General features: G+C 58.0%; 1 protein-coding gene across 4 annotated transcripts in view; it reads left to right on the forward strand.

The window, feature by feature from the left end:
- CAPN5 (calpain 5) overlaps nucleotides 1-9,741 on the forward strand; it is a 52,818-nt gene extending 43,077 nt beyond the window's left edge. For 3 of the 4 annotated variants that reach the window (XM_059411449.1, XM_059411467.1, XM_059411439.1), the window contains exons 7-13: nucleotides 639-716; nucleotides 2,076-2,271; nucleotides 2,905-3,027; nucleotides 4,489-4,685; nucleotides 5,573-5,688; nucleotides 6,269-6,405; nucleotides 7,280-9,741. In XM_059411449.1, coding sequence (XP_059267432.1) covers nucleotides 639-716; nucleotides 2,076-2,271; nucleotides 2,905-3,027; nucleotides 4,489-4,685; nucleotides 5,573-5,688; nucleotides 6,269-6,405; nucleotides 7,280-7,462 — 1,030 coding nt within the window. In that variant the 3' untranslated portion in view covers nucleotides 7,463-9,741. The remainder of the gene's footprint in view (nucleotides 1-638; nucleotides 717-2,075; nucleotides 2,272-2,904; nucleotides 3,028-4,488; nucleotides 4,686-5,572; nucleotides 5,689-6,268; nucleotides 6,406-7,279) is intronic. The other variant, XM_059411458.1, reaches the window with a different exon arrangement.
- Nucleotides 9,742-13,034: the final 3,293 nt, after the last annotated feature.

Consider the following 13,034-nt stretch of genomic DNA (forward strand, 5'->3'; position numbering starts at 1 on the left):
GGCACAGGACAGACCCCGGGTGGGTGGGCCCCGGTATGAGATCTTGGGCAAGGGCAAAGCCTGGAGGTGGTGTCTGGGCCTAGAAGGCTTTGGGAGGAGGATGACATTAGGAGACCTATGTTGTAGGAGGTGTGTGTGGGAGTGGGTTGGGGTGGAGGGTGGATTCTGCAGGGCAAGGACCTGGAGGTAGGGATAAGCTGATTCCTATAGGGGACAGAGAGCCCCACCTGGTGGTGAGTGGGGAAGAAAGCAGGGAGGGAGACCACCAGGGGTGAGAATGGGGGTGACTGCTCTGTGTTTTTAGCTCATGGCCCTGGTGAAGCTAGGACAGGAACAGAGCCAGGCCTCCAGTGGGGGAGCCCCCTCCCCTGAGGGTCATTCTGCCCTTGCCGCCAGTCTGTGGCTTTGCTCTCAGACCTCCGGCCCCTGGCATGGAAGCAGCCCATGGTTACCTGTGGGAGTGGCAGACAGGCTTTTTGGAGAGGGGCTGGGCCTGGCCCTGGGGCTCCCAGCTATACCCACACTGATGGAGGCCTGGTGCTGAGCTCGCCCTCATGCCTCCTTTCCCTTGCCAGGGTGGCCCTGGTGGGGTCTCTCCTCTTACGCTCCCCCTCTTCCTCCCCATGTCCATATGCCAGGTCGGAGGAGTGGCAGAAAGTGAGCAAGAGTGAGCGGGAAAAGATGGGTGTGACCGTGCAGGACGACGGGGAGTTCTGGTGAGTGAGCTTTCGTCCCAGGTGGGCGTCCGGGGGCTGTGGCAGGGGGCACCGAAGGGGAGGCCAGGGCCAGGGCTCTAGCCGATGCCCCACCATCAGCTTGCTCTTTGGCTTTGGACAAGCCATTTCTGTGCACTGAGTTGGGCACTAATGGGCCCATCATCCCCATGGTCCCCAGTGCCGACCACAGGGGACTCCGAGCTGTTCGAGCTGGGCCCTCAGCAAGTAGGCTGGGATACCAGCAGGTGGGGCCTTGACCCCTTCGGCAGGGGGCATGCTGGCTGCCTGATTGGTGGGAGCAGGGAGAGGAGAGGCCTCTCGGGGTGGCTGCCCCCTAAGCTGGCTTCTGGGTGCAGAGGAGCCTTTAGTGGGCCAGGAGGGAGACCCAGCCCAGGGGTGAGAGAGTACACTGGGTTTGAGATGAGGGAGTTCAGGGAGGCGAGGGGAACTCCGGGATTGGAGGGTTGGCTGGGAAGATGACAGCAGCCTTGCTTAAAGAGCCCAATAATGAATGATTCCTGCATTCATCCACCTGTGCGTCCAGTAGTCCCGACTCTGTGCCAAGCTCAGAGTCATTCTTCAGCAGGACCCCTGATCCCCATAGGCCATTGCCTCCTGGAGGGGCACAGGGCACCCTTAGTGCCGTAGATGCTGCGAGAGTCCCAGGCCAGCTCAGAGGCTGATGGCAGTGATCCAGGGGTCAGGGGAGCCACAGCAGGTCCCCCCTAGGCCCTCTGGTCTGGGCTCCTGCAGATAAAATCTGCTTTGCCCAGTGTGGCTCGGGGGTCAGTTGAATTAAAACGGAGCAGTGGAGAACCCTCATCAGGGGAAAGGGCTTCTTCATAAGGCCTATCTCCTGTGTGCTCACACTTAATGCATGTATGTGCCTATTCTCGTGTATGTGCCCACTCAAAGGGGGGTGGGCATAGCTGACCTTCCCCGGGCTCCTGAGGTATGCTGGGCGGCGCGTTCCCCAAGGGGCTCCTGCCACCAGTGTCTTTGGGCCTCCCAGCAGCGTGGTTGATGATGGATGGAAACATGCTTTATAAACTGTAGAGGGCTGGCCACAGGCGTCCTTTGTACTATTAACAACTGAAGAGCTGGCCTCTGCCAGTTCATGTCCTCTGGAATTTGTACCACAGGCTTGGATTGCTTTCCTCAGTTCCTGCACGAGCTGTGAGAGGGGCGGCTGCTGTGAGGGTCAGTCCTGTCTTACACGTCAGGAGACTGGGGCCAGAGGAGTCGTGAGGCAGGCGTCTGCACACAACCCAGTGTGGGTGGTGGCTCAGGGCACATAGGGTGAGGGGGCAGGTGGGCCAGGCAGGGGACCTGGCCGGCTCACTGCCCCACCGTGGCCAGGATGACCTTCGAGGACATGTGCCGATACTTCACTGACATCATCAAGTGTCGCCTGATCAACACATCTTACCTGAGCGTCCACAAGACGTGGGAGGAGGCCCGGCTCCGGGGTGCCTGGACGAGGCACGAGGACCCCCAGAAGAACCGCAGTGGAGGTTGCATCAATCATAAGAACACCTTCTTCCAGAACCCACAAGTGAGCGTGCTCGGGGATCCCATCCCCTGCCCTTGCCACCGTCCTGCATGACCCTGGGTACCTCCCTGTCCCCCTGCGGGCCTCTGTGCACCTGTCTGTTTAGTTGGGGGGGGGCACGTTCAGGGGAGGTCCTGGGCAACCTGCAGATGATAAAGACAAGGAACTAAGGCTCTGGGAACTCATGGCTGTCTCGTCCAGAGTTACCAGGACATTTAGAGGGAAGCTGAGCTGAGGACTCGAACCCTGTGTTTCTATACCTACGGTGCTGCTCTTGCCAGAGGAGCTTGCCAGGCTGGCTTTCCCTCAGGGAGGACGTCTCCCCTGCAGCCTCCTTGGTTGTGAACCTGGCAGCTTATTAGTTCTCATGTGCGACGTGCCTTCATTTGGCACCAACTGCATGCGGGCTCGGAGCTGAGCCTCCCTGAAGTCACCAAGTCTTGTTGCCACTCCTACAGGGTGGGCATCATGGGCCTGAATCATAGATGAGGGACTGAGGCTCAGAGAGGCGCTGTGATTCATGTGAGCTCTCCCCTTTGAGCTGGAGCCTGGCTCCGGCCTAGCTTCAGGGAGCCGGCAAGCCCATGTCCGGCACAGTCTTACCACAGTATCTCTCTTCCTCGGCTGTCCCTGCAGTACATCTTTGATGTCAAGAAGCCAGAAGATGAAGTGCTGATCTGTATCCAGCAGCGGCCGAAACAGTCCACCCGCCGGGATGGCAAGGGTGAAAATCTGGCCATTGGCTTTGATATCTACAAGGTAAGGCCAGCTGGGTCCCCTGCTCTGGGTGAGGAGATCGAGGGAGCTGGATTTTAGGCCATCTGGGCCTGGGGAGAATATTCTAGAACACTTGGGTCCCTGACCTCATCCCTGCCCTCTGGCCGCAGTGGCTGATGCCCTGGGCCTGCTGTGGCATGAGCCCTCTTTGGAACATCGGCAGAGGGCTCCACCTGCCTGGGGTTGGCTGCCCTGGAAGCTCTCAGTCTGGTTTCTTCCCTTCCAGGACCCACAGGCTCTTTGGTGTTTGGGAAGGGGAAGACAGCCAGTGGTCAGGCCACACCCTGGGAGGCTCTGGGTCCCCCTGAGCTAGAGGCCCTGCTGGGCCCTGGGAGCAGGCATCCCGGGCAGAGCCAGGCAGGCTTCCCGCTGGTGGCTCCCACTGGTCTGGGGCCCGAGACTATGCTCATGTTGCAACACCTGGGGTGTGACAGCACACAGCATAACAGGATACCACGGGCCCCCCAGATGCCCAGAACCTCAGGAGACCACATGTGGGCTAAGCCCCTGTATTAGGTGTGCTTGGTCATGTACTGACGGTCTGTGCATGTCCTTGTGTTGCGACGTCCGCCGTGTGCTAGAGTGTCCTGACTTTGACCTGTTGGGACCTCACGTGATGGGCCTGCAGCTCATCATGGCAGGAGTTGGCTAGCATGTCCCGGCAACTGGTGACATCATTGCCTGGCCCCGGGCTGTGATGTGGGCTGATAGTGACTCTGGGGGCTGCCATTGAGTCAGAAACCACAGGGACCTCATGACCAGGGAGGAGTCCTGGTGCCTTCCTACTCTTAATGGCTTTGCTGAGACCTAATCCACATGCCATACAGCTCACTCACTCAGTGTGCTGTGACTTAGAGCATATTTGGAGAGTTGTGTGACCATTGTCACTATTTTATTTTTAATTTTTTTTTCCAAATGATTTTTTTCCCATTTTATTTTATTTTATTTTATTTCTCTTCGATGTTCCAGCATTCATTGTTTATGCACCACAGGCAGTGCTCCGTGCAATACGTGTCCTCCATAATACCCACCACCAGGCTCATGCAACCCCCTACCCATCCTCCTCCCTCCAAAACCCTCAGTTTGTTCCTCAGAGTCCACAGTCTCTCATGGTTTGCATCGCCACAATTTTAGAGCATTTTTGTCACCCCGAAAAGAAACCTGGCACCCTTCAGCCCCCACTGCTCAGTGCCGGCCTCACCCAGCCACAGGACTCGGGCAAGCACCCATCTACCCCGGTCTCTGCCCATTTGCCTTTTCCGGGCAGTGCATGGACGCAGATTCTGTCACTGTATTCACGGGCGGGAGCACGGGAGCCGGAACTGGGATGGGGGTGTGGGGGTTGAGGGGGGGTGGGGGTTGAAAGAGCCCCGAGGGGATGGGGGGGAGCAGGGGGCGGGGCATGCGTGTGGCCCAGCCCCCTCTCCCTGTGCACATGGGCAGGTGGAAGAGAACCGGCAGTACCGCATGCACAGCCTGCAGCACCGGGCTGCCAGCTCCATCTACATCAACTCGCGCAGTGTCTTCCTGAGGACCGACCAGCCCGAGGGCCGCTTTGTCATAATCCCCACCACCTTCGAGCCTGGCCACACTGGCGAGTTCCTGCTTCGGGTCTTCACTGACGTGCCCTCCAACTGCCAGTGCGTGGGGGCAGCTTGGGCCGCGGTTGGGAGGGCCCAGTCCCTATACCAGGCTGCCCCAGAATCTGCAGCCACAGAGATGTTAGGTATCTGCCCCAGGCATGGAGCCCAGCCTTCCAGCCTCCCTAGGATGGCACTGGCGCTCATGGCACCCATGGCCATCCTTCTTCTCCCCTCCCCTGCTCCTCCATCCCCTCTCTTGGCTACATAAAGGGACAATGTCTCGTATGTGCACAGCACTTCACAGTTTACAAAGCTTTCAGTCATCTCATTTGCTCTTCCAGAATCCCAAGTGGGTGGCCTGACCCCTCCATTTTACAGATCAGGATTGGGGATCATGGTTGGGGCTTGGTTTCCAAGGTCATGACACCAGTGGTTGAGTTGGGCTAGGTGGACTGCTGGAACCATTCCATCCCTGCTGGGGTGCAGACCCTGTGAGTCCCACACTGCCCTCCCACTTCGGCAGGCAGCTCCTTGCACCCATGGCAGACCTGGGAGGCAGCATGTGTGGTGGGCTCAGTGCAACTGAGTCCTGCCAGTCCACATTCCACCTCTGTCCCGCTGTGGGGCAGATCCCTTCTCTTGATGAGCCCAGTGCTTCATAGTCTGTTAAATGGGCATGGTAATAGTCACCTATCACCCGGGGCTTCGGGAAGATGACACATAATACCTGTAACATCCCAGCAGAGGGCTGGGCCCACAGCAGGTGCTCAGTATATTGCTTTTCTCTCCGGCAGAATGGGGCACCCTTACAGAGAGAAAGAGCAGCAGGAAGCCCAGGGTGGTTTGCCCAGGATAAGTAGTGTCTGGACTAAATATTACTCCCCTCCCCTTCCCCCTTCTCAAACCCTCTCACCTCACCCCTCTCCTCCTCTGCCCTGTCCCAGGGAGCTGCGCCTGGATGAGCCCCCTCGCTCCTGCTGGAGCTCCTTGTGTGGCTACCCCCAGCAGGTGACCCAGGTGCACGTCCTAGGGGCTGCTGGTCTCAAGGACTCCTCGACAGGTGAGTTAGCCCAGGGAAAGCTCCAGGACCTACCTTGCTGAGAAGGTGGCTCCGTCCTCTTCCCAGCCCCGTCCTCTTCCCTCTGCTCAACAACAGACACCCAGCCTCCAGATCTCTCCTGCTCTCACTCACTGAGTGAGCAATCCTTTCCTAACATCCATGCTGGGCTGAGTCTTGGAATGAAACTGGGTGCCTAGAGAGGAACTGGGCACCTGCTCTTGGGCAGCTTCCTATGTGGTGGAGACAGTCAGACACAGGAACAGACAGCCAGGAGGCACGGCTTAGGGAAGGCTTCCTGGAGGAGGTGGTCTTTCTCCAAGCTGAGGAAGCATTAACATACGTTGGTGAAGTGGAATAGGGGAGTGCTCAGGATGGAGGCCAGGGATCGACAGTGTGCTGCCCACCCCCCGCCCCATTTCTGGAAGTTAGGAAGTGAGTCAGGCTCTGTCTCCCTTCTATTGAATATAGGACTCGGACTTCTGCTTTGGTGAGGGGAACTCACTTCTCAGACACCTGTCCCAACCCCCACCACCCCTACCCCAACCCCACCATCACCCCATTGCCCACTCAATTTGTCTAGGAGCCAACTCTTATGTTATCATTAAGTGTGAGGGGGACAAAGTCCGCTCGGCCGTGCAGAAAGGTACCTCAACGCCCGAGTATGATGTGAAAGGCATCTTCTACCGCAAGAAGCCGGGCCAGCCCATCACAGTCCAGGTGAGCCTGCCCGTCCCAAGGGCCCCTCCTGGCGTGCCACTTCCCCCTGCCCCCAGCCCCCACCTGATGCTTCCCCATTCACAGGGGCTGGGCCCGGGATTGCAGATTTTTTTGTTTTGGGGACCTAGGAACACTATGTGCTGATTCCTATTCTCTCCCTGACATGGTATGGCCTCAGGAATTCTCTTACCTGCCCTGCCCAGTGTCCCAGAGTCTGTGGGGTGGGCAGATTAGATTAGCTGGTAAGAATTTGCGACACAGCAGGGTTAGGCCAGGGACAGTGGTCTTCTTTGCCAGCTTTGCCCCAGTGGCTTGGGAGTTGTTCCTTAAATACCTCCAGAGATGGGTCTGCCTGAGAGCTTGTACCAAGATAAGATGCAGTGTAATGGGGGTGGCTGTCCTGAGAGCGAGGGACCAGAAAGCTGAGGTCCTGGGCATGGGATGATTCTGGGCTCATTAGTGGGAAGTCCTCTGCCCCTGGGCCCAGGCCAGCCCCTCCCTGGGTGAGAAACCATCTGTAAACAAATGTCCAGTTCCCCTGGAGAAGCCACTATAGGATTTCCAAGTTTTCCTAACACTGGATGCCATTGGATCAAATCACAGACCCGTAGATGTTGGGGCTAAAAAGACCCATAGGGGCTGCTGATCCAGCCCTTGTATTGAAGATGGGGGAAGTCAGAGCAGCAGGTGTATCGCTTGTCCAGTGTCACCTAAAGTCTGCCGCAGTGCTAATAACACACTTAACTGTATACGTGGTAGGGAGTTGGACAGATAGGAGGAAGCCTGAGATTCTGGAAGGGGTACGGCCTGACCTATATTCCGGCTCTTCAAGATGCCTCCCCCTCCCATCCCATGTTCCTCTGTCTCCTTCCAGATATGGAACCACCGAGTCCTGAAAGACGAATTCTTGGGCCAGGTGCAGCTGAAGGCTGACCCCGATGACCTCCAGGCCCTGCACACCCTCCACCTCCGGGACCGCAACAGCCGGCAGCCCAGCGACCTGCCTGGCACCGTCGCCGTGCGTGTCTTCAGCAGCACTTCCCTCATGGCTGTCTGACACCTACCCACCCACCTGGCTGTCACAGTTTTAAACCATCTGCATGTCCCCAACCTGGCCAGGGACTCACCTGAGAGCCAGGACGCTGGGAGCTTCTTCCCAGCTTTTCCACTGACTTGCTGTGTGACCTGGGGAGGCCTCTGCCCTTCTCAGGGCCTCAGTGTCCCAAGGGTCCCGAAGTGTTCCCTTCTCATGGAGGAACCTTCCTGCCTGAGATTTATAATCACACCCCTTACCCCAGCTGTCACTACTGCTAAGGGATTCTATCCGTTGAAAACATTTTCCCAAGGCCCTGCTGTCTGCCGACGGAGTGCCAAGATGTCACTTGTTTACACACAATCTGCCACCTCCCCGAACCCCACTCTTGCCCCTGTTGTCCCTGGGCCCGCTTTTTCTGTCCCCTATACCTGGTTTGCTAGCCACCTTAAAAGGGCTCTTGGCTCTTGCTGGGTTCCTGCTTGGGCTGGAGTCAGGAAAATGGGCAGGTGACATTTGTTCGTTCTCTCATCCTGTTCACTTGCTCGTCCATTTATTTATTCAACAGAGGTTTGCCAAATGAATAAATGACACCCATGAGAGTCCCAGTGGTGCCGGCCACCTCCCTACCACTCTGGGAGACCCGGCATCTGTGTGGGGCCTCACTCCTGCTCTCAGGTCCTCTCCGAGGCGGATGCCCACATGCCCAGAGGAGCTACTGTGGCTGCCATCTTGCCCCAGGCTCTGATTGCTCTCCTAGTCTCTGGGTGAAGCCCCCTAGTGGGATGGCATCAGTGGTTGTGGGAGGAAGGGAATTTTCCTGCCTCTGTTGCCTTCATGCCAGAAGGTGTGTGCTTGGTTTGGTGGCCAGGAGGATGTGAGGAGGCCTGGGGACCTGAAGGTTCCTCTCTGCTGCAAGACTTTTCCTAGGAGGAGGGACCCTGGGACAGTGGTCTCAGGCCCACTGGGCTCAGGTCACTTGTTGGGCTTGGAAGGAGACAGGTGAATCCATCATCTGACCAGAGGCGGCTCTCCCCAAAATTCCCCCCCAGAATGCAGCCCGATGAGCTATGGCCCTCCTCTTGCTGCCTGGACCAAAATGTTCCTTTAGTCTTCAATGTTTTATATTCTTCATGTGTTACCAATTTCAACCAGGGGCTTTGAAAGGAAAACAAAAGCCTGAGCCCCTTTATTCATCTTCAGCTCCAGTTCCTGTGGTCCTCTGATTTTAATTTTGATTCTGCCAGGGTGGGCGGGGTATATAGGGATGAGGAGAAGTCCTGCCTTCTCAGACAGGCCCACGGTGGGGGGGGAGGGGTGGTGAAGAAGAGGGTGTTTCCTACTTGGATGTGTTGCCAGCTGGCCCCACCCAGTTCTTAGTGAGTGTTGGTGCCACAACCTGCTTGGGTCCCTTCTGTGCCCTTCTCTGGCTCCAGACAGGGGGATGCAAATGAAAAACCCAGTTGGTTCAAGAACAGGAATTCCTGTGGCCTTGCTGGGGATTTGTGGCTTGCTCTGTTCCTGTGCCCTGGCACCCTTCCACAGGAAGGGCTGGGAAGCGAACCAGGAGGCCAAGAGGATTCCTTCTTGAAAACCTGGGCCTGGGGCTGGGCCAGGACCACATGACCAGGAGCAAGTCACTGAAACCACCTGTGCCTCAATTTCCCTTCTGCGAAGTGGGGCCCACGGTTCTTGTTTGCCGGCACTCTTACTACCATGTGCTGAGTAAGGGCACACCCTTCATGTATCTCTGTATGCGAGCACACCATACACCTTCACGGAGTCACTCAGTGTCTTTTCCAAGTGAAGACTCCTGAGTTGGGGCGGAGAGGTGAGGGCCAGATAAGCCAGCTTGGGGCCCCTGGGGCCAACACCCGGGTCTTCGCTCTGCCATGTGCACCTGGGCTAGGAGGCAAACCGGGAGCAACTGGCTGGCCTGTGTGGGCTTCAGTCTGGGGACTGGACACTGCCTTCCCCTTTCCCCCAAGAAAAACCAGGTTTGGCAGCCCTGCCCCTACTTGCTGCCCTCAGTGGTCCAGCCTGGCTCCTGGCTGTGCAAAGGTGCCCGGTCCCTGGGCAGGTGAGGATGGCGTTCTTCCTACTGGGTGGGGAGAGCAAATGCTCCATGCTCCCGATGCGCCCTGCAGCCCGTGGGGGGCCTCAGGGTCCCCACTTGCCGCTGGGCAGGGGTTCCGGTCACACCACCTGGATGTGGTTTTCACTCCCCTCAGGACCGACCGTGGGGTCAAGAGTGGAGACCTTTTCTGTTCTCAGAATAAACATTAACCACAATCCCAGAAAGACTTTCTTGGATCTGTCTGTCCCTCTGTGGGTAAGGGAGAGTGGAGGGAATATTTCCAGCTCATGTGTGGGCAGAGGTCATGGGGATCATGCCATCATTCCTTCAGCCCACCTTGTCCCAAGCCTCGCCCCAGGCACTGGGGACGTAGGGAACCAGCCTGTCCCATCTGTGGGGCTGTCCACACACCAGGTCCATGCATACACTGTGGCCCTAACAAACACTGTGCAGGGAGTGACTGGAAAGGCAGTGTGGGTTCTGGGGGCTTCCAGCTGACCTGGGAGGGAAGGTCGGGCCCCCTGGTGCAAGTGGACTGTGGAGAGAGAGAGGAAGTCACAGAAAGAGGGGCGGGGTTTGTGGGTACAGTTGGATGGTGGGGAGGCCAGAGTGCAAGCTATTAGGAGGAAGATGCTGTCCGCTCCAGCCAGGAGCTGGGGTCGGGGGTAGGTGGGGGGGTAGGGGCTCGGGAGAACTAGTGGACAGATTTTGGAAGTAGAGTAGGACAGAATTCAGTGATGACTGGGTTAGGGTGGGTGGGGAATGAGGGGAAATTAATGAAGGTCAGTCAGTTCATAGGTCTCTCTACAGGACCGTGAGCAAAGAACATTATGAATGCTGAGCCCTGCTTAGCACAGAACATGACCGTGGGTGCTGGGTAGATTGTTGCCGTTACGGCAACCGGTGATTGCTGAGGACCTCTCCACTCCCTACCACACTGGGGCCATCCTCACATCAGGCCTGCATTCTGCCCCTGTGTTCCTCTCAGGGTCTCTCTGTTTTCCCAGCTGTGCAGGCCGTGTTCAGCCTGGGAGGCTCAGCAAGGGAGGTGATGGGAGGAGGGGTAGGTAGCAAGGGGCAGGGGCAGGCACCAGCCCAGAAGTGAGGACGGCACCCCGGAGCAACCCCTGCCCAGGGCCGCCTGATTGAGCTCACACTGGCAGCTGGAGTCCTGCAAGGGTCAGGAGTGCCGGGTCAGAGTCTTCGAGTCTGGGCAATGTTGCTTCTCACCTGCAGCTCCAGGGGGAGGCCAGACGCTCAGCCTTGCTCCCATGGGGACTCCAGGGGGCAGTTCTGCCTGCGCCCACCAGGTGGCACACTTGGCCCCCCACCCCGGTCTTTGGTTGGGGGTAGCCTCCTCCCTGCAGACACATCTCCGTTACAGAGGTGGGGGCTTGGCGAGCACCTCCCTCTACCCGGACCAAAGTTGCCCCCAGACAGGCCCACACTGATGGGTGGCAGGAGGCAGAGACCGGCAACAAGGACATGCCAGGTCTCAGCGAGGAGTCCTCAGTGTTACTGTCTTTGCCAACGCTAATAACACTGTGTACTCCTGTGTATGCCCCTCTCCTCGCACTTTTAAATCACATTATTTCCCTTCAATTCGTATGTGTCCCTGGCACAGGCAGGGTTGCCCCAAGTCAGTGGGGTTGAGAAAGTTTCCTGGTTGATTAGGGACAACACCAGCCCCCCACCCACCCCTAGAACAGGTTGTGGGGACGGTGTTGAAGTGAAGAGCTTCAGGGGACACATCTGAGGGGAGCCCTTGGGAAACAGGTCTGGGGAAGGGTGTGTGTGTGGACTGGGGAGAAAGAGCCAGAACATGGGGCTTACAACCTCCTGCCCGGCCCTGCCTGGTCCTTTCCTCTCGAGGCATTTAAGGAGAAGAAAACAAGGCTTGGTGGAGGGCCAGCAGGTGCCGAGACTCAGCAAATCAATGACCAGGTGGGGATGGGGGAGGTGCCCGCCACGTGCAGGGAGCAGGTGGTTACTGCCGGTAATAGCAGGCAGCTGAAGCCGTCTGGGGAGCTTTTGCCGGAGTCCCGCACTGGTCGGAAGCACCGCAGAGGAACCCGGGAGTCTGGGCGTCCTCACTGGGCAGCATAGCCTGCCTCCTGTGCTGATGTCACAGGGCACCCAGGTCTTGGAGGCCCCTCTGACTCCGCCTCCTGAGGGAAGGCTCCGGAGGGGGGCGCGGGGAGGGCAGCAGTGCTGTTGGACAGCTGTCCTGGTCGGGAAAGAGAAGGAGACGCTGAGAGGGAGACAGCTGGTCACACAGGTAAGAACTGACAGCTCCAGAGAGACACCCCCCTGCTCCCCCCCAAGGGTGACGAGCCTCGGAGCAAGACAGAGGAAGAGAGGACGTGTGTCAGCAGATTGTCCCAGACCCAGGACCCCAGCTCTTGAGCCTTTCGTGCAGGGGGCAGCTGCATTCCGTCTGGTGGGCAGCTGAGACTGGGGAGCTGGGACCCCGGTAAGCATGGGCTGCCTGCTCTCCTGGGTGCTGGGAGAAGGGTGTGGTGGACGTCCCGGGAATCACGGATCCGCCCATCCTGGGGCCCCTGCCCTTACAGCCGTTTCCTCCTAGTCTGGCCCCCCTGCCACAGCAGCCACTGAATGAAACTGTCCTGAACCTAGACAGATAGAGGCTTGTAACGGGGAGAAAGGCAGAGCCAAGGGATACGGTGTCCATTGAATGGTCTCTGAGAGGGCCTTGGGGCAGGGGAGCAAACGTGCTGGGGAGGCAATGAGAGAGAGAGACTCTTTTGGCCTCTGACACGATTCCTTGATCTTCTTTCTCTCTCTTTGGATAAGTGACTTCCTTCCTCTGTGCCTCAAACTTCCCCTCTGTGAAATGGGAATAAGAACCACCACATACTACCCCCCCCCCCCCCGGCCCCACTCCAAGTTGGGTAAAGTCAGCATGGACATAGAAGTGTAAATACAGTTTTTGTACAAGAAGTTTATCTTGTAGCTTTTTCCTTCTGTGTACTGTTAAATTCCATGCTCCTTTCACCCTCCAGAGCCCTGAAAAGCTGGGCTCTGCCCCAGCTTTCGAGGCTCACCCTGGTGCAGGAGGTCGGCCCAGCCACAAGGCACCCTGCTCAGATGCAGCTCCCCACGGCAGCCGCCTGCCAGCCCCGTTGAATTGCCTTCCCCACCAGTCAGGCTGGGGGCTGGTCTCCAGCAGAACTGCTCGCCTGCTGTGTTCTGGAGCTCCAGGCCAGGGGTCAGGGCTCAGGTGTCAGGCAGTGTCCTGGACAGGGGATCAAATGCCTCAGTGCCTCTGAATGGGCCTTGTGAAAAATTGATGCTCACCCTGGAGGGGCAGAGGGGCCTTCCACCAGAGCCTGTGGGCTGGGGCTATCTTGGATCACCACGTTTGGTCCCACGGTTCCTTCCTGAGCAGTCTCTGGGCCTGGCCTTATACTGTGTGAGGTAGAGGCTGAGCTCACCCCTGCCCTGGATTAACTCTCCAACTTTAGGGGGACAGAGGTGGGGACAGACCCTGACCTGACA

The sequence above is a fragment of the Mustela nigripes genome, chromosome 1 (genome assembly GCF_022355385.1).
Source record: "Mustela nigripes isolate SB6536 chromosome 1, MUSNIG.SB6536, whole genome shotgun sequence".
NCBI classification, from domain to species: Eukaryota; Metazoa; Chordata; class Mammalia; order Carnivora; family Mustelidae; genus Mustela; species Mustela nigripes.